The 26416-nt window shown below is 39.4% G+C and overlaps 1 protein-coding gene across 1 annotated transcript in view; it reads right to left on the bottom strand.

Moving 5' to 3' along the window:
* The window catches only part of LOC306965605 (uncharacterized protein), a 111256-nt gene that overhangs the window by 66831 nt on the left and 18009 nt on the right, over positions 1-26416 (bottom strand). Inside the window, exons 9-12 of the mRNA XM_079560119.1 lie at positions 22814-22858; positions 8153-8182; positions 7397-7423; positions 6704-6748 (exon numbers count right to left, since the gene is read on the bottom strand). Coding sequence (XP_079416245.1) covers positions 6704-6748; positions 7397-7423; positions 8153-8182; positions 22814-22858 — 147 coding nt within the window. The remainder of the gene's footprint in view (positions 1-6703; positions 6749-7396; positions 7424-8152; positions 8183-22813; positions 22859-26416) is intronic.

Here is a 26416-nt window from a genome sequence, read left to right as displayed (position 1 = left end):
GTCTATATGAAAAACATAGACGCAAATAAAACAATATATAGGGCACAACTGCAGTGAAATGAACACCAACTTTTATGACAAGATAAAACCTAATTAAGTAGTAAGTAATAGAAATGGTACATGGTTGGAGTTTGGATAATGTGAACTCTTAATGTTGCTTTCATGTTTGTAATGAGCTCTATGGGGCAGATGTTTTGTTTTGGGCTCCAACGGCAGCAGAACTAGAGCACAATAGGGCAGGACAATTTATGAATTGCTTGTGGGCTATTGATTAAAGATTTTTAAATAAATGTAAAACTGTAAACAGACACTGGCTTGGTTTTCAGACTGGTCTTTCCAAAACTTCCTGGGTGGCTCAGTTATCTCTGAACAACTTTAATTCTTTCTTTCTTTTTGTTTTGTTTTTTGCTTTTTGAGAAACGTGTTTTCTTTTCTTTCTTCTGGCACACAAATTGAGTTAAATGACAAAATGTATTATGTGTGGGATGGGGACACATAAATTCAGTTTTACAGTAAACGATTTTAGTGAACTCTCAGTGCATCCATGTAATGGGGTTTGATTGAAAGCATCCTGTAACATATCATTACCATTTTGCATGCCAGAGTGATTTAGACTTCACATATGGTGCATTCATGCCAAGTCTGTCACACCCCGGCAGCCTATATGGTGCTTGAGGGAAAGGAATAAACAGTTTAGCCTCAAATGTCCAGAACAGTTTGACAGAGTGAGGGCAATTGACAAAAAGAGGAAAATGTTGTGATTTTGTGTTTTGATCAGCACTTATGGACAGCTGTCATTGTCCTTCTGCAGGGCCCAACGTAGCAAATGTAAACACCACTTTGCACTTCCAAAAACACACCAATTACCTCTTTTTCTGCTGAAAAGAAATGTGACTCATACCAGCTGCAAAGTAACAAAGACGATCTTTTAGACTTGTTTGACATATGCCACTTTAAGATTGGCCAAGCAGCTGTTGAAAAAATGGTATATTGTCAAACCCTCTAACACAAGAAACCTCAATTAACTTATAGAACTGCTGGAGTGATTATGGAAACTTTAGATTGATGTGTTTTTATCCCTTTCAAAGTGTTAAGTCAGCTTTACCAGTCAGACCTTTACAGTTTGTTTCAAATGGCCTTTGGCAAATGGGTCAAATGTCGGTGCTGCCACAAAGCTACAATCATAATGTACTTCTTTCTGAATGGTTTCAATGATAATAGAGTGCACTTGCAGCATTTTACAGTGGCTCGACAAAGGTGTTGAAATGCACCTATGGCATGTTTCATAATAACGGTTTATAATTTCAAAGACTGTCTAGTTTGTGTAGATGAGGTGCACTATAAGGTATAATGTCTATAATGTAAGATGAGAAAAGGGCGTAAAATGCAAAATAGACAGAGTCATATTTCTGATGAACTTACAGCATAGCTCATAATAAAATCCACAGACCAGGTTCAGTTTTCCTTTAACTGCAGACAAAGTGCACTATTTTATTTGCTCAAAATCCTTTCTCCAACCCCAGACTCCCAGCTAATAGCCCCTACCCTGCCTTCAGATCTTGTGGGGACCACAGAGCGCAAGTCCCCACGTTTTTTAATCTTTATTGTGACTTTTGTCCTTTCTTATCTCCGTGACATATGAGGCAGGCCTCTCGTGTGGCACCGAGTTATCTGCGAGCATCCCCCGCTGAAGCGAATAAGACTCAGGAAAACAGAGGCTATTTTACAGGCAAGTGGACCAGGCGATAATCAGAGGTGAGTCCACTGAAAATGTCACCTCATGCCTGTATGGAAAACTCCGAGATTGTACATAATCAATTCATATTAAACTAAAGATATGAGACTTCGGAATAAATGTTATCTGTCTATCTCTCTAGATACAAAACAGAGAAATTAAAGAGACTTAAAGAGAAATGACTTCAACCCCGTTGAAGATATTTCTCCTAAGAAGTACATCACCATTTCTTTAACCCACATTCACATTTACAAGCCCTCTCTGCGAGGCAACATGTTACCAAGAAAAGTTGATACAAGTCTTAGATTACAGCATTAGATCTACAGAGACTTGAAAGGACTTGGAAATTCAAAGCATAGGACGTCCCCACTTTTGAGATCTAACTTTTTTTTTTTACACTGATTATAACATTCTACAATCTATAAGTCTCTGAACTAAAAAAAATAGTTCAGAGACTGACAGTACAGTATATATACATTATCTCTCTAAATAAATATGAACTGTACCAGAAAAGATGGTCCATGATTATTACATATCTACTGAAACTGCTGGCTGTCCATACTGTATTGTGCAGCATTGTCATACACGACGCTTACACAGCCATTGATGTAATATATCTCACTGTAAATTTGTGGGGAATGATGATTTAATAAATAAGCAGCCAGGGACATATGAATAAGTAAAACAGTAAAAGGATCAATGCTCCATATTTCATTAACTTCCGCAGACAGAGCCGTGCCACACTTCTTCCTGATGCTTGAGTTTCATCATCTCTGCTCTACACTGCTCCGTACAAACATGAGAGGCACTACTGACAGACTGCAGCCCTGTACTGATTAAAGTCCATATCAAAAGACCGACATTCCCATTATTTACAATCAGCAAAAATAATTCATCTGAACAATGAATGTCCTTTATCATCATATAATTCTACGGAAAACTATAGGTAAGGTGGCATGTGTCTGTTTCACGGAATGGAAATTGCTCATAGTTGTAATCGTGCGGTTTAGCCGGTGTAAACCCTGGATTATATATTCTGGAGGCACCCTGTATGTTAAAGTGATTATTCATTAATCCTTGAAAATATACCTTGCCAGTCATGGATGGGCTCCTGTCTGCTTTGAACCATTAGAATCTAGAGCAACCTAAAAGCCGGGAGGACTTGGCATAGTATAAATAAATAGGCATCCTGTGCAGATCCTGTATATTTCAGATTAAATATGCAGACACTGAGCAAGCGTGGGAGTTTATTTTTTTTAGCTCGCAAAATTACATAACTAAGGCTTTTCTATAATGCATTTATGTTTAGAAGTCTCAGTATCAACTCACATACAAAATGTTATCCACCAGTGCAAAGATTAGAATTAGATTTTTGATGATGAACAATTTAAGCTTGCACGCTCGACTTCCCAATATTATGGACAGTGGTGTATTTCAATTTTGACATGAAAGACATGAAAAAATGCCATTAGACCATTTTTATGATGGTTGGCTCTTGCCTAACTTGCAGGTAGACTGACAGCAGATTTTTTTTCCCCATTAAAAAAAAATATAAAAATAAAAATTGAATGGAAAATAATTTGAGGTCATATCTTTAACTCTCTGTGTTGCCCTTTTCCCTTTTGCTTTGCTGGTCGACTTCCGTCAGTCAGTTCTTGTCTACGATGGCAAAGCGCAGCACATTATTACCAGCACCTGATGAATATTTTAGCACTGCACCATCGTCAGCAAGGGGGGCATATTCTTTTTACTGGAGCTCCCAACCTTCATATTTGAGCAGCCATAATGTACCACTGTGTCCCAAAGTCATACTCTTTGCCAGCTATTCTGTATCAATGCCATCTATAATAGATAAAACCAAGCCGTTACCATTACTATTAATGGTTATATGCAATGTGGGGGCAATACCTCCACATCAATTCTTTGCCATGGTCTGACTGGCCACTCTCTGACAAAGTGAAGCGGGCATCCATCAAGGTAATAAGATAGAATCAAGATTCTGTGAATGTTAGACACAGGGTCACAGCAGTGGCTGGGTGACTGCCCTTGATATGCTTCCATGCATATGTTGCTCTAAGCTTTCGAGAAAGATCAGTGGGAAAGACACAACTATCAATGTACCCTTTCTACAGTGTCCTCCATGTCTCCTTGAAGTAAATCTAAATGGCTTAGAGTGGTTGTATTTCGCTCAAACAATAAATTGAAGCAGACAGTCTGGGGAGAGATGGTTCAACTTGAGACTAAAGCCATCTGAAAGCTTTCTACTGCTGGCTATTCTCTCAAAGTTATATAGTACGGACGGTACAAAATTATGCTACACTATGTCTCTGGGAGAGGCTCATAAGTTGCAAACACATACAAGAGTTGCTAATTAGGTGAGAGCCTCTTGCTGTATCAGCTGGCCACGGGCGGGCGGTTGGTAATGATACACGTCCACCTTCCCAAAATAGGATGCCAGACGCAGAGACACAGGTTGGTCAACAACTTCGGGGCATCCATGTGACTCCATGAGCTAAGAATAACCTGAAACCTTAGAACATTAACAGTCACCGTGAAGTCAGTGAGCCATCACAGACACAGTGATAACAGATCTGATGTCTTCAGCAGAGAGTATAAGAAATGTGTGCTGAGCTCTAGTTTTGTGGCCAAATTTACTATAAATTAATGTTTTAAAAAATACACAAGTAAATGTAAAGAAAAATAAACTAACTGACTCACTCTTGGTATTACTGTTTCATAATGTGATGAAGTTTGACACTGTAGGAATGAACTGTCTCAGGGCCAGATCAAATGCCCGTCGGCAATAGAGGGCAACTTTACTTGAGTAACTCAAAGTGGTTTTGAAAGGAAACAACAAAGGCCATTTTTATCTTTGAAGATATCTTTTACATCAAGTCAGACAAGCAATCTCAAAATGTAGATATTTCAATATAATTGTCGCACCTATATTATGTAAATTGAAGAGAAAAAATTGTCAGAAAATGTACTCATGATGGCATGATATGAAAAATGTGACACTCGATATCTGTTCTGTATTCTACAGATCCATTCGATGCAGTTTATCACATTGTTCAAATATCTAAAACAATTTGTCAGTGTCAAAACTCAAAACCTTAGCAGAAAATGACTCTCACTGGTGCATTTCTAACACTGAGGAGCCAACTTCTCTTATATATAACCGCAAACATCAAACACTTGCCATTTCCTCACAGCCAATTACCATCGACCAACTCTACAAAGCACTCTGCGGCGTAAATGATGTGTCTTTGACTTCCTAACAAAGGACAAACATAAAACCTGACCATAACCTGACTAATGAGCTAGAGAGACAACAGCATCAAAAACATCTGCAGCAGGCATCAGAGCCCCCACTGTTCATTAGAGATCCTCGCCTCCAAAACACCTGAAACATTACTGCTACTCTCTGCACCGTAGGAAATGACCCTGGGAGAAACAACACAAGCGATGAGTGATGGGTCATAAATTGTCCAGACTATAAGCACAGAAGGGTGGGGATGTTTTAGATACTTACGTCCAGATGTCTCAAATGCTGCGCTTTAGCTCAGCTCTTACTCTTAAAAAAAAAAAGGGAAAACCATTCGCCTGACCTACTTATGTGAACTCCAAAACACAGTGCAATACTATATGTTTTATATCGGCAGCACGTAAAACAGATACGTTCCTGGTGTTGTTTTATGTCTGTTCTGAGAAGTGTTTGCGAAAGTCCAAGGTATAAGTAAGGTCGAAATTAAATGAACACTTTGGCACGGGAGAGTGTTAGCAGGTCAAACAGCGGTAACATTGTACTGTGAGACTTCTTTCTGTACTGTGTGTAGTGTACGCAACCTCTGACCTCTTGCATTGTTAACTTTGCACTTGATCTAACAAAATAACTTCAATTAAGCAGTTTGTTTTGAGACATCCTGAAAGGAAAAATAAAGAAAACCACAACCGGTTGATGAAGGCAAAACCTAATCCTGAAAGTCTGTTATTCTCCTGGCGAAAGAGCAGAAGCCAAAACACGTTAACCTTGGCCATCAAAACTTCAACAGAGTGAACCTAGACAAGGCTAATTTAACAATGATAGTAACGATTACTATCATTGTCTCTGCATTGCTCCTTTGTGGAGTAGTTTAACATCTTTATTGAAGCGGAAAACACACAACAGTACAGATCTGGTCTTATAGATGAGCCATTTCTTCCCTTTCCCAACTTATGGATTTTCAGACATGGTAACAATAAATAAATAGCCTAATTTTACCCGCGATAATGTTCCGTACCAAATTCTATCACCATTTAACATTCTCTTGTTAACAGCACTCTGTAATATGACTTCAACTCTTAACACTGAGGGCCCACACACTTAAAACAGCGTACAATGTTGTTGATACACAATTGACCACAAGAAGGCAAGGGCATGGTGTGCTGAATATTACCCCGACATGGCAACCATCACTTAAACAAATGAGGGTCAAACTGTACAGCTCACTTAATGCGCAAGCACCTTAAAAATTATAGGCCATAACTAATTTGCATCCTCTCTGCTTCTTTAAGCGCCGTAAATGAGCTATGAATAAACAATGATACAGTATATAAAACACACCCCTGTGTTGACTCATACTGTAGTTCTGGTTAATCATCTGAACAAGAAATGCCACACACACACAAGTTGTAGAGGCTTTTGCTAAATCCAGAACATTCGAGGAAATCGAAAACTGCATGAACACTATTCTCTATATGTGCCGTCAGTCATGCTCTGTGTGTGGCCGCGGCCCATGCAGAGATTCTGTTATCGTCAACAAGACACTAATGCATAAAGCATAGATAATCCACGGAGCACCACAGCTTCCCTCCGACTGTGTTAAGAGAAATAAACAAACATGTCTCAAGAAACAAAAGCCCCTCAGCTGCTGGGCCCACACTCCTGAAAACCATTAAAGTGACCACAAGTGGTTTCTGTTTACTCACCCTTTTGCCCTCTTTGCCTGGCTGACCTAAAACCCCAGTCATGCCCTTTAGAGGAGGAAAAAATAATGTTACAATGTTGCAGCATCCATTGGTCATATTAAGAAACAAAGTTACAGTGATCTTTTATTAATCCTATTCAGAAGATTGTGGTTTAGCAGCAGCCCATACTGACGTCACAAATCAGACACACACAACCACCACAATCTAACAATATACACTGGCATGTATCTTATTACCAGGTGCTTGGCAATAGACAGCCCTAATTGAAAGGCATGTTTAGGTAGGCTCGTGAACATAGATTAGGTTTATACACTGAGAAGACAAAGCATGCTGTTAAATGTGTGTAACTACATGGACAGATAACATGCAGCCGCTTAAAGCCATAGTCTTACACATGGCCAGTTTCCTGGTGACTTCGCCACCACACCATTAATAGGCAATTTGCAGGCTGGCTTGATCAGGGTCTTCATTCCATTATTTCTCACATTATCTTGATAAGAAACTACTAGCAAGTTAATCAAGGTGTGCGCTGAGTCATGATGTTAGACCACAGTTCAGCTGCAAAGATAGACTTATGGCACTGCAATAATTGCTTGTTCAACATAATGGCCGTCTTTTATCACTCAACGAATATTTCAATCAGGGCAAAAAAAGGGGCAAAAGTGAGAAGAGTGTTTCATGTCTGAAGATTACCTTGTCTCCTGTATCTCCTCCAGGGCCCTGCAGAGAAGACATACAGACGCATAAAACAGTGAATGGGTTTGTAGGCATGTCACCAAAAAATGTTCTAAACAATTTCTGAAGAAAATATTGCAATAAAAATGAATAGTGAACACCCCTTAATGCCACTAGGATATGATTTATATTCATCATATGGGTTGTGAAAAATATGAAGCAAAACAAAATTACACAATTTTTAACTTCCTAGTAATTAATATAAAACCCTCTACTACAGGTATTCTCAATGGGCTGCCGTCATAACAAGCTGCAACCTAAATTAAAATATTAATTTAAATTCATAATAAAAACGTTTATCAGTTTGATCATGTTAGACAACAGAACAGACAACGGACCACAATATTCTTTGCTTAAGATGAGATAATAGTAGAATAGTATTTGTATTTCCAGCAAGACTTTATTTGTTTCTGATTTATTGAGTAAGAAGACGTTTTCAGTTGTCAAAATATGACAAAAGGGAATAACTTTATAAAGTTATTATACTCTAATTGAGTGTTCTCGAGAGCTGATATAACTGATTGAATTTTTCCATTGTGAGAACAATATACAGTAGTTGATCAGACCATGTTTGTTTGTTTGTTGCTTTATTGTACATCACATCGTTACTTAAAAAGTAATCTAATAACTTGTCAATTACTTTGTGTGGCAGGCCTGGTGTTTTTTTCCCAATGTGCATGTTGTGGGTAAACAACACTGTCTTAATGAAGTTACCTGATGGCCTTTGACATAGTCGTCGTCTGCCTGGAAAACACAACAAACAAATCAACATGGCTGTCAACACTCGCACTATCTATATACATGTTTGGTGGTTAAAAGCAGTTGTAACAAATGGCAGAGCAGCATTTATCCTTGACCACTGTGACCATTTAAGAAGCTGGGCATTGCTGGTGGAATTCCCTGGGCTCCCCGCTGGCCACTGGTCAGGAGAGGCCAGACACGCCGACTATAAACTGGGTGAGAGCAAAGTATCGCCTTTCAAAGTCGAGCCGAATAATGAGTGTCTGCTTACTGCTGGCATCTAACACTCTTCCACTGTTGACTTTTCTTGGAAACAGCTGCAGAAATGTGCAGTTGACATATGCACATCCCATCAGTCAGTTTAAGCAAAATTGAGAAAATATTTACAGAGACAACATACAGCCTTATGTTATTTGCAGCTGCATCAATTTGAAGATGACAGTTGTGATTTGGGCTTATAAATCATCTCTCCTCAGTTTAAGTTCAGAGACTTCCGTCACATTTTTTCAGTTCTAGTATGTGAGCCAAATCCAAGCCTAGAAAATCACCCAATTCTACTTGATCAAAATATTAAAGTGCAAACAAGCAAAATGTACTTAAGTCAATCCCTAAAAGCACAGATTTTGACAATAAAGAAAAGTGAAAGGCGAGTAAGATTTGTTCTGACATTGTCTAACCTGAAGTAAGTAAGTAAGTGCTTTATTTGTCATTGTACAAGCGTACAACGAAACCGTCTTCAGGTGTTAGTCCTGAGCCGCTGCGACTGAGCCACGCTGTCACTGTGTGTCAACCTGACCCGCGTGCTTTTGGAGGCAGAGGAAACCGTTGCACCCGGGGGAAACCTGGTTGTCAGCCTACAGTCTCCTCTGATCCTTTGAAACAGTGCCTCCTGGGTTTGCTCCTGTTTCAGAGCGTGGTGTCCTGCACTGGTCCAGTCTCCAGTGAACGTCCATTAGCCAGAACAATACACAGCTTAGCTGTGAGTCTCGCCCGGATACCTCCTCGTTTGCCCCTTTTTTGTTTCCTGTCGCTCCTCTTGTGATGCCTAACTGTGGGGGGCTCTTGGTGCCTCTTCAGTGTCTCAGAAGAAGAAATGTGTAGGTCTCAAATGGGTTTAGCTGATAAGAGTACTTTAAAAAAGCTGCTTTCTTCAAGACCATTATAGACTCTCTGCAGTGAAAAATCCACTGAACCTCACAAAAACACAGCAAAGACGTACAAAACTATCCAGTAAAACAATGTGGAACACAGAAACCACAAATGCAGTTCATAGAAAAAGGCATAAAATGCAGCTGTATAGAGGGAGACGGAGGTTGCTGCCTGTTTACACGTCGCCATGACATGATGAACGACTCCTGAAACTAACTGAAGAGGCCAATCATATCAGCAGCCGGCGTTTCCTGTCTTTATTTTTTGGATGGTTACGACTTTACTGTGGCTTTTACAGTGAGCTGCAAAAATGTGATGGAGCGGAAGTAACAGAAACCTGCTCTACGATGTAAAACTGTAAAATAAAATACTGCGTTACTTTCCACCACTAACTTGAGGAAGCGTGAAGGCACGTTGTATAAAATATGAAATCAACTCTTAACACACGGGTTTGTTTAAAAACCTTTGTCCAAAAAGAGCTAATTTACTTGTCTTTCTCAATTTAAATTGTTCAACTCGGTACCTACAGGATGATAACAGTGTTTAAAGGATACAGCGAGCAATTTGGTGACTTTAAAAGGCCGAGCTCGATGTATTAGGATGGTGTTTTGTAAGACTTTGGGGCTGATTAGAACTGGCAGCCTGATCCCTCATGATCTGCACATAATTAGGCAGCGAGCAGCGGTTTACCTTTAATCTTTTTTTGCGTCCGTCAGCTCCCAGGCCACTGCAGTGCAATGGGGAATGTGAGCTTCCACAGTTCATTGCACGTGTTAAAAGTCTGAATATGCCCACACACCTGACTATCCAGCCATCTGTTGACACGTGTACTGTCAATTTATATAGGAATACGCTTAGTGCATCGGGCTGTGAACATGTCCGTGCCACATCGCCTCTTATGGATTTTGTAAGAATGAAAACACAGCAAGTCCAATTATAACAGACATAAAGTGTTGTATGGTTTCTTCCAGGTGCACGCTCGGAGTCTACTGGGGCTGCCACCAAGCCAATAAGTGCATGTTTCACCTATGTAGGAGGCTGCGACTGCCTGTCAGCCCACGCCCCCCCGCCCCTGCCTCGACTCCCGGGACCTGGGATCTCCGCTCTTCTCTGCCTGGCTGCTCAACTCTATCCCGCTCCTGGATGCCTGCTGAGTCTGGCCTATCTGCTCCTTTGTTTGACCCGTTCTCAGACCACGATAATGCGACATGGAGGCTGCTCACCTGAGTGCACTCGCATACCCTCTCCCTCTCCCTGGGCCAACATGCTTAAACACTCTCACAGTACGTAAAGAGATGTAAAGTCTGCCCGGCCACAAGGTTGTGATACAGGCAAAGACCAGTTCAGATTATTTTGGGTAACAACTGTGTGAGTGTATTTTGATGTTTTTTAAGGCTTTGACATAACAGGGAAATGGAAGACTGTGATCTTGCAGTTCAGAGGCTGTTATAGAAAGTAAAAATCAATCTGCTTCCACTACACTGTGCATTTCTTATTTCGTAGAGCTAGCTTCAATATAACCCCACTAAACTGCTGTACACTGGTCATCTATTTTCCTTCAGCAGATATTGTCACTTTGTACTCTGCACTTTGTATTGAGGAAGGTCTCGAATTCCTGTTTTTTTGGTGTCTGCAGCCTCATTAACAGATGCAGCAAAAGATTCAAAGTTTTATTTTGTAATGAGCAGAATATTTTTGTAAATATTTTTAAATGTTAAAATGCAAAAGCATTTTTCACAGCATTCTTGCCGGGGTGCCAATATTTCTTGGATCAAACATTTTCTAAATTTGCTTAATCACAGAAAAATAGCATCCTACGTTGTACAATGTTTCAAAACTACTTTTGTATAAATGATTTTCAATTTCCAAACCCAAAAGTGTTTACTTTTTTTGTGCCCAATTAGGGATTTGTTTATGTTTTTTTGTTTTTCTTTGAGAGGTGCAGGTGAAATATACAGTACATTGATCAAGATTAACCTCTTAAACCCCACCTGAACCAAGCTTATTTTTTCCAGTTTGGCTTTACCCACATCTGAAAGCTTCTTGAAAAAAAGCCTCAAAATAGTGACGAAAACGAGGATGAAAATACAAACAAAGAAAGTAACAAAAAAGGCAACAAAAAAAGACAGACAAACACACAATTAAAAAGTTATGAAAAAGCAGCAATAGAGCCACAAAAGAGCCATAAAAACGTGCCGGAGAAGACAAGACAAAAAAGTTATCATCCGTTTTGTAGGTCTTAGCTATTAAATGAGGCGTTACACTGGCTCCAGTCGAGAATCTTTTAGATTTGGGTAAAGCTGAATTGGAGAAATTGCACTCGGTTAAAGGGATATTTCAGGATTTTTGATATAGGGCCTTGTTTCCTTGTTATCCAGAGTGTTGCTGAGTTCTGGCGGTTGATTTGTATATATATATATATATATATATATATTTAAACTATATATATATATATATATATATATATATATATATATATATATATATATATATATATATATATATATATATATTTAAACTCATGTAGTCCTTATTTGAAGAGTTTACTGGTGTTAGGCTAGTGCCAGGCTAGCGCATGTGAATGGTAACTAGTAGCCTGCATTAAAAACCTCTTCAAAATCATTGGGTAGTCCTCCAAACACAGACATTTATATCGGTAGTCTGGTGTTATTGTGATTTGCTTCAGGTGCACTGTGCTTGGGTCAGACTGTTTTTAGTGCAGGCTACTAGTTGCCATAGACATGTGCTAGTCTAGCACTAGCCTAGCACCACTAAACTCTTCTAATACAAGGACTGCGTGAATAAAACAAATAAATAATCATCTCCAGAAATCAACAACACTCTGGATAACTAGGAAATGAGGTCCTATGTCAAAAATCCTGAAATATCCCTTTAAGGCGAGGGTTAAGCGGTTATCATATCAAATTGGCACCTTAATAGATCAAGAAATTAAATACACTGCAATACAAAGTTAAGCTACAAGCCTAAAGCACTTCCGTCTTTTTTTTTTCCTTGTGCAAATGAACAAGTCTTTATTTATCCAACAAACGCCATGTGTAATCACTCATGTAAGACAGTGTTTCCTGCATAGCATTTGTTCTAAGAGTTGGTTAACCGCAAGATGCAAGTCACTGACAGCAAACCCATCAAAACACACCCTTTATTCTCCTCCAGCATGTGCGGAAATAAAGGGAAGCTGATGACTTTCGTGGTGTCGTACAAGCCCAGGGTGTGCCAGTGCCATTAAACGTGACAGCTGTAAAATAAACAGCACAACGTATAAAAGCCTTCCTCTATTAACAACGGATTGGAATGATAACAGTGCAGGGTGGCTATGACAAACACAAGGTAGTGAAAAGTCATATAAGGGGGAAAAATAGATCCCTTTTGACACCAGCATAAGCAATGGTGTTAGGGGCTTTTAACGGGGCGCCTTGTAATTTCTGATAAAGCAGTATTCCCACCTAGTTGCGTTTTATAAGCCAATGCCACGCCGCTCTCCAAAACAGAAAGGCAGTGGACTTAACAACTTTTTACAGCTTTTATCAGATGTGAATGAAAGTCGGTGAGGGACAAAAAAAAGTCGCTTGTAGTTTGCATCCATTTAGTTGTCTAAATGAAAGTCACAGCTAAAATATGGCTGCAAAGGGATATTCAGAGGACTCATTACCTCATGCTTCCAAATCTGTCTCCCTTTGTCAGTTTCAATACCAAACAAACCAGAAGCGCCCTCCCCCTCCTCCCGCACTGAGAAAAAAAAAAAAACAGGATAAAATAGACAGCGATTCTCTGTTGTTTTCACACAAACATACAGGCCTCATTATAACTTCAAGGCTAGCAGACGGAAGCAGGGCACCTACGAGTCCGTCCAAAAGACAATGAAGGCATAACAACAAAACAGTGAATAGCAATGAGGGGGAAAAAAAATATGGAAAGTAATTACTGAAAAATATCACATATGAGAATTGTTTCCGACATGGGATGAAGAGGACGCTATCAAAGACTGATGCACAATGTAGTTTATGTCAATATGGTGAGAACAGTGTGACACTTTTATTGTAATTTCACTTGTAGAAACATGGTATAGTAACACAGCAGGATTACAAAATAGTGTACTGTCTTAGGATCCAAAAAAAGGCTGTTTCCTTAATTCTTTTAATACCACTCCACCTGCTCCAGTGACTATTGACTTACAAATCAAGCACTGTGTTCAGCAACTTGCAATTTCTTTGTTTGACAAAGCCTCCCTGGTGAAAAACAGAAAAACAAAACCGCCTCTGCTTTAAAACAAAGTACAGATGACAACTTGAGAAACCTTTCTTCAGGTTTTTTATTCATTAATTGTCCGTGAGAGTAAAGACTATGCTGACAGAAAAGACAAAGGGAGAGGCATATTGTACGTTGTGCCACAACCCAATTACACAATGGAGATACTTTTTTTCATTCAAACTTGGCTGTAAACACTGCTAAAGTGGTCCTAGCCCACAGCTAGCTTTGCCCGTTAGCCTGCTAGCTTCTTTTTCGTGATTCTATTAGTGTGTATTGCGCCTATGACTTGGAGGCAGGGGAAGTTGCAAGGGTGGTTTTCTGGCCAGAGACACCGAGGGAGATGAAAGACCCCCCAATCATCCCATCCCATACAACATTTTAATGTCACTTAGGCATACTGCATTTTTTAAGATTTTAATGCCAGTTTGTCAATAGTTTCAATGCAAGGAAATCACCATCTCTCTATTTAAAATTCTGTTTTCAAAGCTGCAGTTTCCCTGAAGCCACTCTGTTTGATAGTCTATATATGCTCACCACATTTCTCCTCTGGGCTTCCGTCCCATGAAACTGTTTAGAGGCCGAGATAAAGGGATTTGGTCGGGTATGTCCACTTCAGACTGCAATGAATATACAAATAGTTGGAATGGTTGTTGAAAAACGGCTCCCTGGCCGTGTTTGCACCACTTCAGATTGATGGGTGAACACAACACACTGTATTGGATTGGATTATATGTCAATGTCTGGAAAAGTCATCTGATAATCAATTTTCACTTAAAACAGAAATGATGAAAGCTGTTTTTTTTATATAGCATTGTTCTCAAATGCCTTACAGTCCAAAGGAGGGAAGAATATATTGACAAAACCCAGTAGTGTGTTGTTTAAGAATTGCTTTTTGATATGATTAAAAAAAATAAAGAAGTCAAATTGTTGCTGTACATTTTTTCCTTTGATGTTTTATGTTTTGTTTTGTTTTGTTTTTCAAAATAATGAATGACAGACTGTTTACATTTCAGCCTCTGGCCAACATGTCCAACTGTTCAAACTCAGATCAGCCGTGCTTACTGTGCATTTACTAACAACATAATCCAGGTATTGTTTATTTGAAATGTCTTAATGCCATATTTCAGTCTTATGAATTCGACTATATTTCGTATATGCCACTTGATGTCAGGTTCCTGCCAACGGAAGCAACAGTGGGTGGGGATTTAGGATTTCAGAAGTAAGGATCCCATTCATTATTTTCTATGAGCTGTAAGAGAAATAATACAAAGATTTTAAAAGTATGGTGACATATGAGTCAGTATTTTAAAGTTTTCTATAATCTTTCACTCCTAGATACACTGCCTCTGTTGAAAAGCTTCTCAAGAGGAGACGTGACAGGAGGAGACGTGAGCGAGGCTGGCTTCCTACACTTGTGCCATAAACATTTGTCAGGTTAGAGGTAGATCGCCCTCCTCATATATACTGGTCTTATGTTGACAACCCAGCGTTACCGCGCAGGTGTAAGATTCTCAAGCCTGTCACGGTGAATGAGGAGAGCTGTGTTCTTGTGTTTTCACTCAGCGCACGTATATGTGGACTCTGCGGCAGGCATTATGCTTTGGGAGTTGACCTGCAGAAGGCACTGAACCTCACAGGCTGGGGGGGCTAACTCGGCATCTCCCTGGAAACAGTTACATAGACAAAGAAGAGGGACAGCGGACATGAAGAGTGATGGCGGCTGAATGGGCCCTGACTGTATTGACAGGCTAAATTTGCAGCGCGTCGGGTTAGGTGTGACACATTTGGGCCACTGACTCCTCAAAACAGGTTAAGACCAGAAATAACTGACTAGAAAGGGACTAGAAATTTGTCACATTTAAATGCACAGTGGAATGAATTGGTGGACGAAATATACAATTTGTAAATAGTAACAGTACATACATAATGGGTGCGTCTTTAAACAATCCTGCTTCGATTGTTTCTACGATTGCTACGACTTCTCCTACTATGACCCTGCATCAGACCAATCCTTTAACACTTTGCTTTTCTCTTTGCCATGATACATGAAGGGCACTTACATTTTTGCCTTAGATCTTCAGATGTCACATGAGCCTTTACTGATACCAGCAAACCATTTTGAACATGGATCATGTTTCTGAAGCGTATAAAAGTACACTAAGCACGAGGGACTTGAATAGAGCCAATAAATACCACTATTACTACTAGACTACACTTGATACTACAGCCAGGGCAACTCTAACTACAAGTTTTCAGGGTTCAAAATAGACCAAACAAAACGACTTACTCCACACTATACATAAAACAAGTGCCTCCATACAACACGCAGTAATGCCCAAATCTTGCACTACAGTGATGTGCTTGTGCCACAGTTTTAACGCATTGCATCACCCTCCCACACAGTCAATAATAGTACAGCTGTCCAACAGCTCTGTGTGTAGCCAATCCTTAATTTAATTTGACAAACCAAAACACTAGATTGACAAATTGGAAACATTACAGGAAAATTTACAATTTCTATTGCAATGGTTTATTTAACATGTACTTTAACATTTTTACATAATGAGGCCTTTTGTGTTTTAGACATGAATTAAACATTCCTTAATTTATTCATAAAGCTTCAAGTTTGCAAAGTATCTTAGAATAAAGTCTGTGAAAACGTATTGCTACAATAGCTTGCTTTTTTATTGACAATATCAGACATCGTTAAGAGCAGAGATTCTAGAAGTTTTCACGCTAACACGTCATAAAATATCTGATCTACCATGTGGGACAAACTTCAGATCAATCAGGAACTAAAATCGGTCAACAGTTGATTTAAACCAGACTAAATTACATCTAAACTAGAAGAACACTTTAAAACTTTACTGCAATTTGAGAACCACAGAAAATTAAAGCACTTAACAGGTGCTTCTTAATTCTCTCTCATATACATTAGTCTCTTTCCTTGTGTCTACACAGATAAATTTGACTGTTACGTTCACTGTAAATATTAATATTAGAGTTAATAATAGCCCTCATGTTTATGATTCAGATACTATTTCTTCCACTCTCTTCTCTGTCTTTTGTGCACAGTGCAGAACATCAAATCTTCCCATAATAGACCCGTGCATTGAGCCTGAAGGCCTAATTTATATATAGACCTCGGGGCCTGGATGTATTGTTAGCTTTTGGTGCGCTTCTGCTGGCTTTGTGTGGCTTGGGGAGGGAGAAGAGGGGGAGAGAGAGCGAGGGATCAGGGCCGCTGCAGTGGTGAGAGTCAGCCGGCTGCAGCACGAGGTCACGACGCTGTGGGGAGCTGTGTACACTCGCTGCTAATTACACACACCACTGTGAGTCTCCTCGCTCCCGTCGCGAGGAGGCCACAAGACAATCTGGAAAATCCCCAACACGAGGCACCAAGGGCCAGAGCATGGCACAATAAACCACTGCCATAAAGCCAGAGGAAGGATGCTGTGCAAATGCAGTTTAATTACGTTTACTTTTTTGTGCATTTTACCAAAACATGGCTGGCTCCTGGTCAACCTCATCAGGCAGAGCTGCTAGTTATGCTGCAAATGTAATTAGAAATTCAAATTCCCACAAAACTGGGGACAAACATGTAATGCAGGATAGAACAAACAAAATAAAAACTATATAAAATATAATTATGTCTGTATATCACAAAAGGCAGTGCAAATTATTCCCAATAGAATAAAGTGGGCGTACGTGCAGCCAGTACATTGTGATCTAACAATAGATCTCGAAGGCAGTGGTAGATCACGGAAGTCTGCTTTAGACAATTGATGATAGTATTTTCCGACTTTAGGCCTTACAAATGATCAGCAACATTTATCAAATTAAGTGTTATTTTCTCTCAATTCACATGTTTCTTTAAATATTTCCATTTTCAGTCGATAATCCTTCACCTCTTGTATCTAAAGTAGAAATCAATATGTAAATCTCTAGGAGCATCCTTAGAATAAAGTGTCTGGCACATTGAATTTCCTAAAAGAACCGGAAGGGTGTTTAGCACTGTCATAGCACTGTCTTTTTTTTTTCTACTGCTGTTCCAAATCTTTGCACAACTACAACCACACCCACTGCATCAAAATAGAACCTTTACAGGAAACCGTGACGTGGATAAGGAGCACTGCAGCTGTCACTATTACCATAACTATAACCCAATATCCTTATCATTACTAAAATCACGAGCTCCCGCTGATTGCTGGTGTTGTTATTTGTTTGTAATCACATTTCACAGTGTCCCAACTTCGGAAATTGGGGTTACACCGTGCAGCTGAACAATTAGTAAAAGTGGTTTTGCCTGTGGCACATTATAATTGCAAATGAGCGACGTGTCCAGGGGAGACCGCGGTGTGGAAATGTTGTTACGCTGAATGACAGGCCCTTTAAAGCGCTGTGGAACCAGATCCATGAGTAACACAGATATCTTGAGTGCCGGCCTACAAATGCCGAGGAGGTTAGAGCAGGAAATGCCTTTTGTGACTTTCCATGGGCTCAGCGATACACCATCACATAGGTCCTAATCTAAAGATTCAGAGGTCAAACAAGCGCTCTCAGCTGGAGAGTAACAATAAGCTGAGAAGTTGTTACAGGAATGTCGCAGCATTGATGTAATCACAGTCACATATTACATAATGTGCAAACCAAGCTATAAATAATAACAAAAAGTATGTAGAAACAGAAAATGCAGTCTTGTGAACAAATACTACTCCAATACTATTACTCTGAGCTACAAGTAGACGGGAAAACAATATATATTTATTTTATTTTAAGCGTTTGATGACAAAAAACAAACAAATAACAGAAGCTATATGTCCTAAAATCAATGCAATGTAGCCGAAACTATTCAAGAAACAATATTCAAAATCCATAAAACACATTAAATAAAATTGCTTTTAGAAGCACTTGAGTGTACAGATGTCTCACATTGAGCAAGTCTTTAGATTCTATAACAACACGGACGTAAAACAACAGTCTTCCACTTGGATATAATTATATTTGATCAGTTTGAAAGGAACATCATGTATGTATCCACAAATGCACAGCATGGATTACCCCTCGGACAACATGGTGTGCACTCGCTCTGTCCCGCAGGACGTGTATCTGCAAAACGATCCGGGATCACATGCTCATAGACAGCATTCTGACCTCTCAGGTGTCCACTGAGCCTTAAATAACATTGTAGCTTTAAAAATGGACGATGAGTTAATTGCAGTAAAGGGACGTATCGGGTAAGGCGGTCTCCGTAGTACGAGACACAGTCAGACGTGTCCTGCAAAATCACGAACACGCAAATGCACTAATAGTGACATAAATCTTGCTCTGTTTCCATTTTACACTCCCGCTCTTCAAATACATATTAAATGCAATGGGTCTACTTTGATATATAAATCTGCCTAATTAAAGCAGACACGGGGCAATAATGTTCTCATTAGCCGGAGCTCAATGCAAAACACAAAATAAAACTGAACGAATCGTGTAAACAAACATGCAATTTCATTTTGCATTTAATTTGGTGTGAATGGATAAAGCAAATGTGATATCCTTGGTGCTATTCATTCATAGGACTTGGTGGGAGGGGGCGCTTTGTGTAGAGAAAAGCCCTGTTACAATTGCATGGACTCGATGAGAATCAACTTTGCTCAGTCATTATGAAGCCACTGGGGACACACACTGCAGGTTTCAAGCCATTAATCCTCAAGTGCCTGATGAGACGCGGGCTACATTATACCTTTCACTTCTGCGTGCGGCCTTAATATTCATCTCTATGAAATACAAGCGCCAGGTCAAAGAGTGGGATAAATCAGAGCAAACAGCACACTGGCAGAAAGCACTAATAATGAACATCCTCTAACAGTGTGATTAATGGGGATAATTCCACAGGCAGCGGCCAATATGAAGCCTTCGATTTTCTAGGTTTGCATAAAAGTATAGAGCTCATAGACAGAAACTGCTACTTGATCAAAGAGAAACTGAAGACATTGGACTTACAAAAACTCACTGCAAAGCAACTCGTTCTTGTATCACAACATCAGATAAGTTATTTTGCTTTATTAATTTCCATCATTCGTTATTAACTACGATAATCTCATGCCTCATCAATGTATAGTCAGATGCAGAGGTGGGTAAAGTAGCCAATATATTTACTCAAGTAAGAGTTAAAGTAACTTTTTTTAATAATCTTATTCAAGTACAAGTAAAAAGTAGTGACCCAAAGTAAAAGTTAAGGAGAGAAAATGGCTCTTGAGCACTACAACGAAAAAGTCTGATTTATTTTCAATAACGCCATAAATTGTGATGTTTACAAAGAAAATTGCATAAAAATTAGTGCTGTCATTGTTATATTTTTTAAATCGCGATTAACTGCACTTCCCGGGGGCAGCAGTCTCAGCAGAGATGCCCAGACTTCCCTATCCACACACACCTCCTCCAGCTGTTCTGGGGGGACCCCGAGGCGACACCAGGCCAGCTCGGAGACTTGTGAAATTCAATAAACTGTGATTAATCGCATTTATTTCTAATAATTATACTCATTATTAATACTTGGCCGACATAAAATACTCAAATTTAAAGAAGAACTAAGTAAGTTGTTTACCTTGATGAATACTTTTCGTAGTCCCTCTGGGGGTAATACAAGTGTTAATGGGATGACTGGGAGTCTTTCATCTCCCCATGGAGTCTCTGTCCAGAAAACTACAATTGTAGCTTTCCTGCCTATGGGCCAGATGCCCCAATACACACTAATGGAATCACAAAGAAGAAGCTAAAAGGCTAACGGGAAAAGCTAACTGCGGGCTAGCGCCACTTAAACAGTATTTACAGCCACGTTTGAGTGAAACAAATTATCTCCATTGTGTAATTGGATGTACAATATCCCTCTCTCCCTTTGTCTTTTCTGTCAGCGTAGTATTTACTCTCATGGAAAATTAGTGAGTAAAAAACTGCAACATGCTACGACACCTGCAGTGGCACTTATGGCCTCTAGGGGCATGAGTTACTTAGTTCTGCTTTAAAGGCATAAGCGTCACTACATCATAAATTGTCCGTGAGAGTAAATACTACGCTTTCAGAAATGACAAAAGGAGAGAGGGATATCATACATTGTGCCACAACTCAATTACACAATGGAGATATTTTTTTCCACTCAAATTTGGCTGTAAATACTGCTTAAGTGGCACTAGCCCGCAGTCAGCTCTGCCCGTTAGCCTGTTAGCTCTTCTTTGTGATTCCATTTGTGTGTATTGGTGGTGTGTATTGGGGTTGCAAGTGGGGTTTTCTGGGCAGAGACACCAGGGGGAGCTCATCCCATTAACACTTGTATTACCCACAGACAGACTATGAAAAGGATTTATTAGTGCTGCTTTAAAGCATTTGTTCACGTTTCATTAACCAAATATTCACAGTTTTATAATTCTATGGGAAAAGCCCAACAGTTTATAACAGGGATGTTGCTCTACCAAGGCTTTCAACATTTCTACACGTGCTTGATAAACACACTTTAGATACATTTTCTTCAGTGCTGAACATTTTGAACAGAATCTGTAAATTTATAGGTTCATAAAGTAGAGTTTAATGACAAAACTAAATTAAAGTTGTTACATAAAAGTACCTCATCATGTGAAAAGGCTGGAGACCCCTGGATTAGTTAATACAGGAGTGTATTTGGTCAAAACATCATCGCGTTTAATTTAATTCATCGCAATTAATTATTCTTTCGATTAATTGCGAGTTAAAGCTTTAATTCTGACATCCCTAATAAAAATACAGAAAAACAAAATTGTTCTAAAGAGTGTGATGCACGGGATGAACAACATTTATTTTATAGATCAAAATGAAGCATTTGGTTCTTCAATATTTACTCATTTCTGAAAGTGTTCATGTCAAAGCCTATTATTTAACCTTAAACAAAATGACTAATTTCTAAATTGTAAAAGTAATATCCCGATTGTCCAACGTGTCACCAGACAGAGCTAAGCTTTTCAGTGGAGCGATTGAATCTTAGTGTCTGGGCCAGATTTACAAGTGCTAAACTTGTGTTCATTGGACCAAAGAGCCGGGGTAAATAGTGAGGGAAGAAAGGAGAGTCTTGCACAAACTCTCTGTCACTTTGAACAGAGTAACTAAACTAAACTAAAACTCCAAATCGTTTCGTAATCAACAAATCAGAGAGTCTTAAAAGTCACTGTTGTCGTTTGTCATTGTTGTTTTGCGACAGGAAAAGTAGAATTTAAATGTGTTGTTTGTTTCGTATGCAAATATTGAGATGACGTCAGGGACTTTTGGAGCTGACAGAGGCCACTTAACCCTCCCTCTGTGTGAGCTGGCCTTGTCTTTGCAGTCTGGTCTGCACTCACAACAACTTTTATTCCTTACTTTTCAAACCCCCCCCCCGACACTTTGACAACACTTCCTATTAGAAATGTGTCCTATATCTTCTGTACACATCAACAGTTAGGGATGTCCTGAAATCTAGTTCGTAATTTATATATATATTTTTTAAATCCTCTTGTGGCAACGGCATGACAAAACTTTACCAAACATTTTTGCTATTTCTTTTACCCATCTAGCATGACATGTTTTGCCTTTGGTCGCAGTTTGTTGACATGAGGAAAACACTCCCCTAGAAATAAGATGCCTTTATAAAGTGTTACCCTGACCGTCTGCACACTGGACAGAGATTGTGGCACTCAAAGGCAATGAAAACACCAGGAAATATTGCTTCTGGCCAAACATCAACTAAAGAGCAAAAAAACATAAAAATAAAAATACACCTGACCCCAGCGTATTTGTGAAAATCATAACGGATAAAGGGATGTTTCAGAGCTAGACTTTCGGAGCAGTAATCATTGGTTTACTCTAGTACATTATCTAAATCACTGCGGCTGGATTTAAAAGCATGCAATAAAGTTTAACCTGAAATGACAGAGAAGGGTCTTACAGTAATCTGAGAAATTAGTTTAGTCCATTAGTATGCCAAACCTTCAGTCGCATACATATCAATTAGTTTTAGCGGAGAAGGACACAGCAGGCTACGACGCTCTTAGATCTGCTCCAGATAAGACAGGCACCTGAGAAGTCTGCTCCGGCTGCAAAACCTCAGGGCACCGCGCAGAAAATGAAAAGCCTATAAGAATTGATTCCCTGACAAAACGAGATCGGGCTGATGTGCTATGTATGGAATATATGTCGGCTGGAAATGGTAGTACTTACCTTCTCCCCATCGATTCCCTTTTGCCCTTCTGCTCCAACTTCCCCCTGCAATGACAAAATTGAAAGTTAAAGAACTAGGAAGAGACTTGGGGAAAAGTTCATAGTCTCAATTTCAGGTCAAAAGCTTGTATGGCATAAACAGTATGGTTTTGAATGAATCGGTGTAGCTTCATCCAGTGGTTGTCAGTAGTGATCTTACGTGACTCGTGCACATTTCCTACAACTATATGTGTTTTAGGAGAAGGGATGAGGCGATAATGAAATTCGGGGTCATGATTATCTTGGCCAAAATAATTGTAATGAACGATATTATTACGATATTTGCCTATGGTTTAAAAAAATCACTGAAACTGCAGAAATGATGGGGATTGAACAATTATTAAATATTCCTATTCATTGTCTGCTGTAAATGTCATATTGAGTGAGACATAAAGTAAGTATTTAAAGGCACACTGTGCAACATTTTGAACTATACTGTTGTCATCAATACAAAACATGCAGCAAATGAGCAACTCGACACAGAAAATGCTATTTCTGCAGTGGTTAATCAAAGAATGGATTTGGATGAGGAATTAACCTACTGAAATCATGAATGCTGCTCAAAAAATCATCATCAAAAAATGTGGCGATCGATTAATTGCTGCATTTTTATCGCAATTAACGATATTATTGTTTATGGTCCCATCCCTAATTAGGAGTAACTAACTGTGCATGATAGGAGAAAAAACATGTCTGAATCTGGACCTAATGTTACTACTGTTTTCATTTTCAGTACTGACAAAAAAAACACTGTATAAAGGCATACTGAAATTAATCTACAGTGCAACCCATGACAACACAAAGTAACCTGTCCTATTGCAATAATAACAAATTGTAATCACGAATCGTATAGTAGAACTAGAAGTAGTAGACATCCTAAAGATGAATACACATAGGCATGCAAGTCACAGTGCTTACACAGAGACACATTTTTACCCCATTTGGATTATCAAACCCACAGCTTTGCTTAGAGACATGACTACAAACCCGATTGTAAAATAGATGATTAAATATAGTTGGGGATGCTTCACTTCAGAAACTCGTCTCTTCTGGCTAATTCTGGTGCGTTTACAAAAATGCTTTTTAATGTACTGTCATATACTTGCATTTTGATAACAAGATGTAAGTGTAAGTCTTAAAACGTATCCCTGTCCATATAACAATGGAGCCTCAGTATTATAATTTGCCAACGATATGCGCTATCATTCTTATCACCCTGAGAGGATTATAGGGACACATTCTCCGTATCTGTTTATAAAGACAAACTGTTACTGGCGACATCCACAACTTTCTTAACATTTACTGGCTCTATCAAAAATGCCCTCCAAACTTACTCACGGCTCTTTGAGCAATGAACAGCGACTTGCACTGCAGCGATACTGATAAAAAAGCTCTCACAAACACGGCAGCTCCACTACCGGCTTGGTGGGATGCATTATTTTAACCCAAGCCTGAGTCTATATCATGATTATATGTAGTGAGGGAATACGCTGGAAGTGGCTTATGTTTCCACAAATTCTCTATAGCATCTTAGCAGCTTACTTTCCACAAATATCACCGTGATAACAGATTCCCAAGCCCCAGTTTCCGACCCTTTGCCAGAAATGCCATGCGTGGAATTAGCTGGCTTTTTTATAGTGTGTAAGCTATACACTTCCCTGACCTCAGCGCACCAATAAAGCGCCAACAAATGGACATATTACAGCGTCCGGGAGCAACCACATCATTACACCTGTTTTTGTGATAGCTGCTGGAAAAGTTGATTAGAAAATGGCCACAGAAAAATATACTGTGTTTATACTTGTGTTTTGTTCCAAGGGCAAAATACATCTCTTTGCCCAATTTTGTTCAAAATGCCAGGATTTAAAGCATTATTTTTGATATTTTGAATTGCTAGCAGAAGTCTACACCATGACTACACTTTGTAAAAATCTCTAGAAATAAACATAATGCAGAACTAAAGGGACGGTGTTTTAAATGACACAAGTCAACCAAAGCATTACATAAGGGACATGTTTTTTAATTCGCTCCATAGTCATACATATACGTAGAGCCACAGCTGCCCTTGGAAAAGACTGTCAGAAAGCACGGCCGTCACACACCACTCTCATTTATATTTTTATGCCTAACGTGAATTTCCACCATTGGGGTGAAATAATGTGTGACTTTCTCTCTCACTATTACGGAGATCTCTTTTAATCAGGACCGTCTAATGGTAGCGACATCAAATCATTAAAAGGAACACAAATGAATGGAAAATGTTTTTGTGCTTTAAATGTTAAATACAGTCTTTCAAATTCATTACTAGAAATAAACATCAAAGTTAAATTACATGCACTTAGCTTGTCTGAGAGGCTTTATAACCAGAACACACATTTTCTCCCATATTAAATAGCACAGTGTGTAATTTGAATATACCCCAGTGCTGGTCAAAATGAGAAAAGCATAAAAAACCTTGCTAATTGGTTGCTTTTAGCCCAAACTTTTATGCAGAAGGCAGTGCGGCTGACACCAAGACCCCAGCACAGCCTCTTCGTCTGCTCGAGCAGTGACAAGGACATGATCCCTCCTGGCTCCCCTCCAGAAACTCAACCATCTGTGGCCACTTGCACTGCAGGACCAGACTCCAGGCCAAATATCCCAATGCGACTCCAATCTTTTCTGTGGCACCATTTTCCTAAAAGGACATTTGTTGTACTAATTTATGCCATCCAAGCAAGTGCCCATACTGTTAGCAGTTATGATAATGATTTGTACCGGCTGTCAGTGGATTTCGAGCTGTAATATGTCAAATATTCGCACCAACTCAAAAAGATCCAAGTACCATTGTTAAGTGACCATAAAAGGTCAAAATCGTGACTAAGCCTGAACCAGGGGGACAAAGCGGGGATTCATTGCTTGGCTCAAACAAGAACTTGAACCAACCAGCAGGACTGTAACACAGATGTCATTGTGTTCTTGGGCGTTTCACCAACCTTGTCTGTGTAAATGTGGAATATGAGCGAGTGACTGCAGGTTGTTGGCGCAAAATGGCAGCCATGTTCAAGTCACGCGGCCCCAGGGCACCAAGTAAGCTCACCGCAGCTGAGAGTGGGAAGTGAAGGAATAATGGCCTAGTTTGTAGCTCATTGAGAGGCTGGTCAAACTTGTGAACTGCCATCCATATAAATCTAGGAAATGAATACTCCTAGCTATACTCCCTAACATTTCACCCAATAAACATAATAAAATAGAGGCATGTTTTTTGTATCAATGAAAAGTACCTCACAAACACTCGTGTTTTACTGTGTGCCTCTCCTCAGACCTGACTCTAACTTTGCTCGGACCGAGACATCACCAGCTTGTCTCAAGGTTCTGCTTTGCTTTCACTACACAAAGCCCATTTGGTATCGATGTCATGTTTTCAGTTCTATGAAAGTTTAGTTGCAACATACAGTATAATCTGGAATGGTCAGCAGTAAGGCTTTAAATAGGACTTGAATGGTATCAGTGGTTCTCTGAACTAGTTTTATAATCATCATCTTTATAATAATGTATGGTGCACCCTTGCATTGGGATGGTGTA

The sequence above is a fragment of the Gobius niger genome (genome assembly GCF_951799975.1).
Source record: "Gobius niger genome assembly, chromosome: 7".
In the NCBI taxonomy this organism is placed as follows: Eukaryota; Metazoa; Chordata; class Actinopteri; order Gobiiformes; family Gobiidae; genus Gobius; species Gobius niger.
The sequence above is the reverse complement of the archived record's forward strand: the minus strand, read 5'-3'. Positions and strand labels throughout refer to the sequence as shown.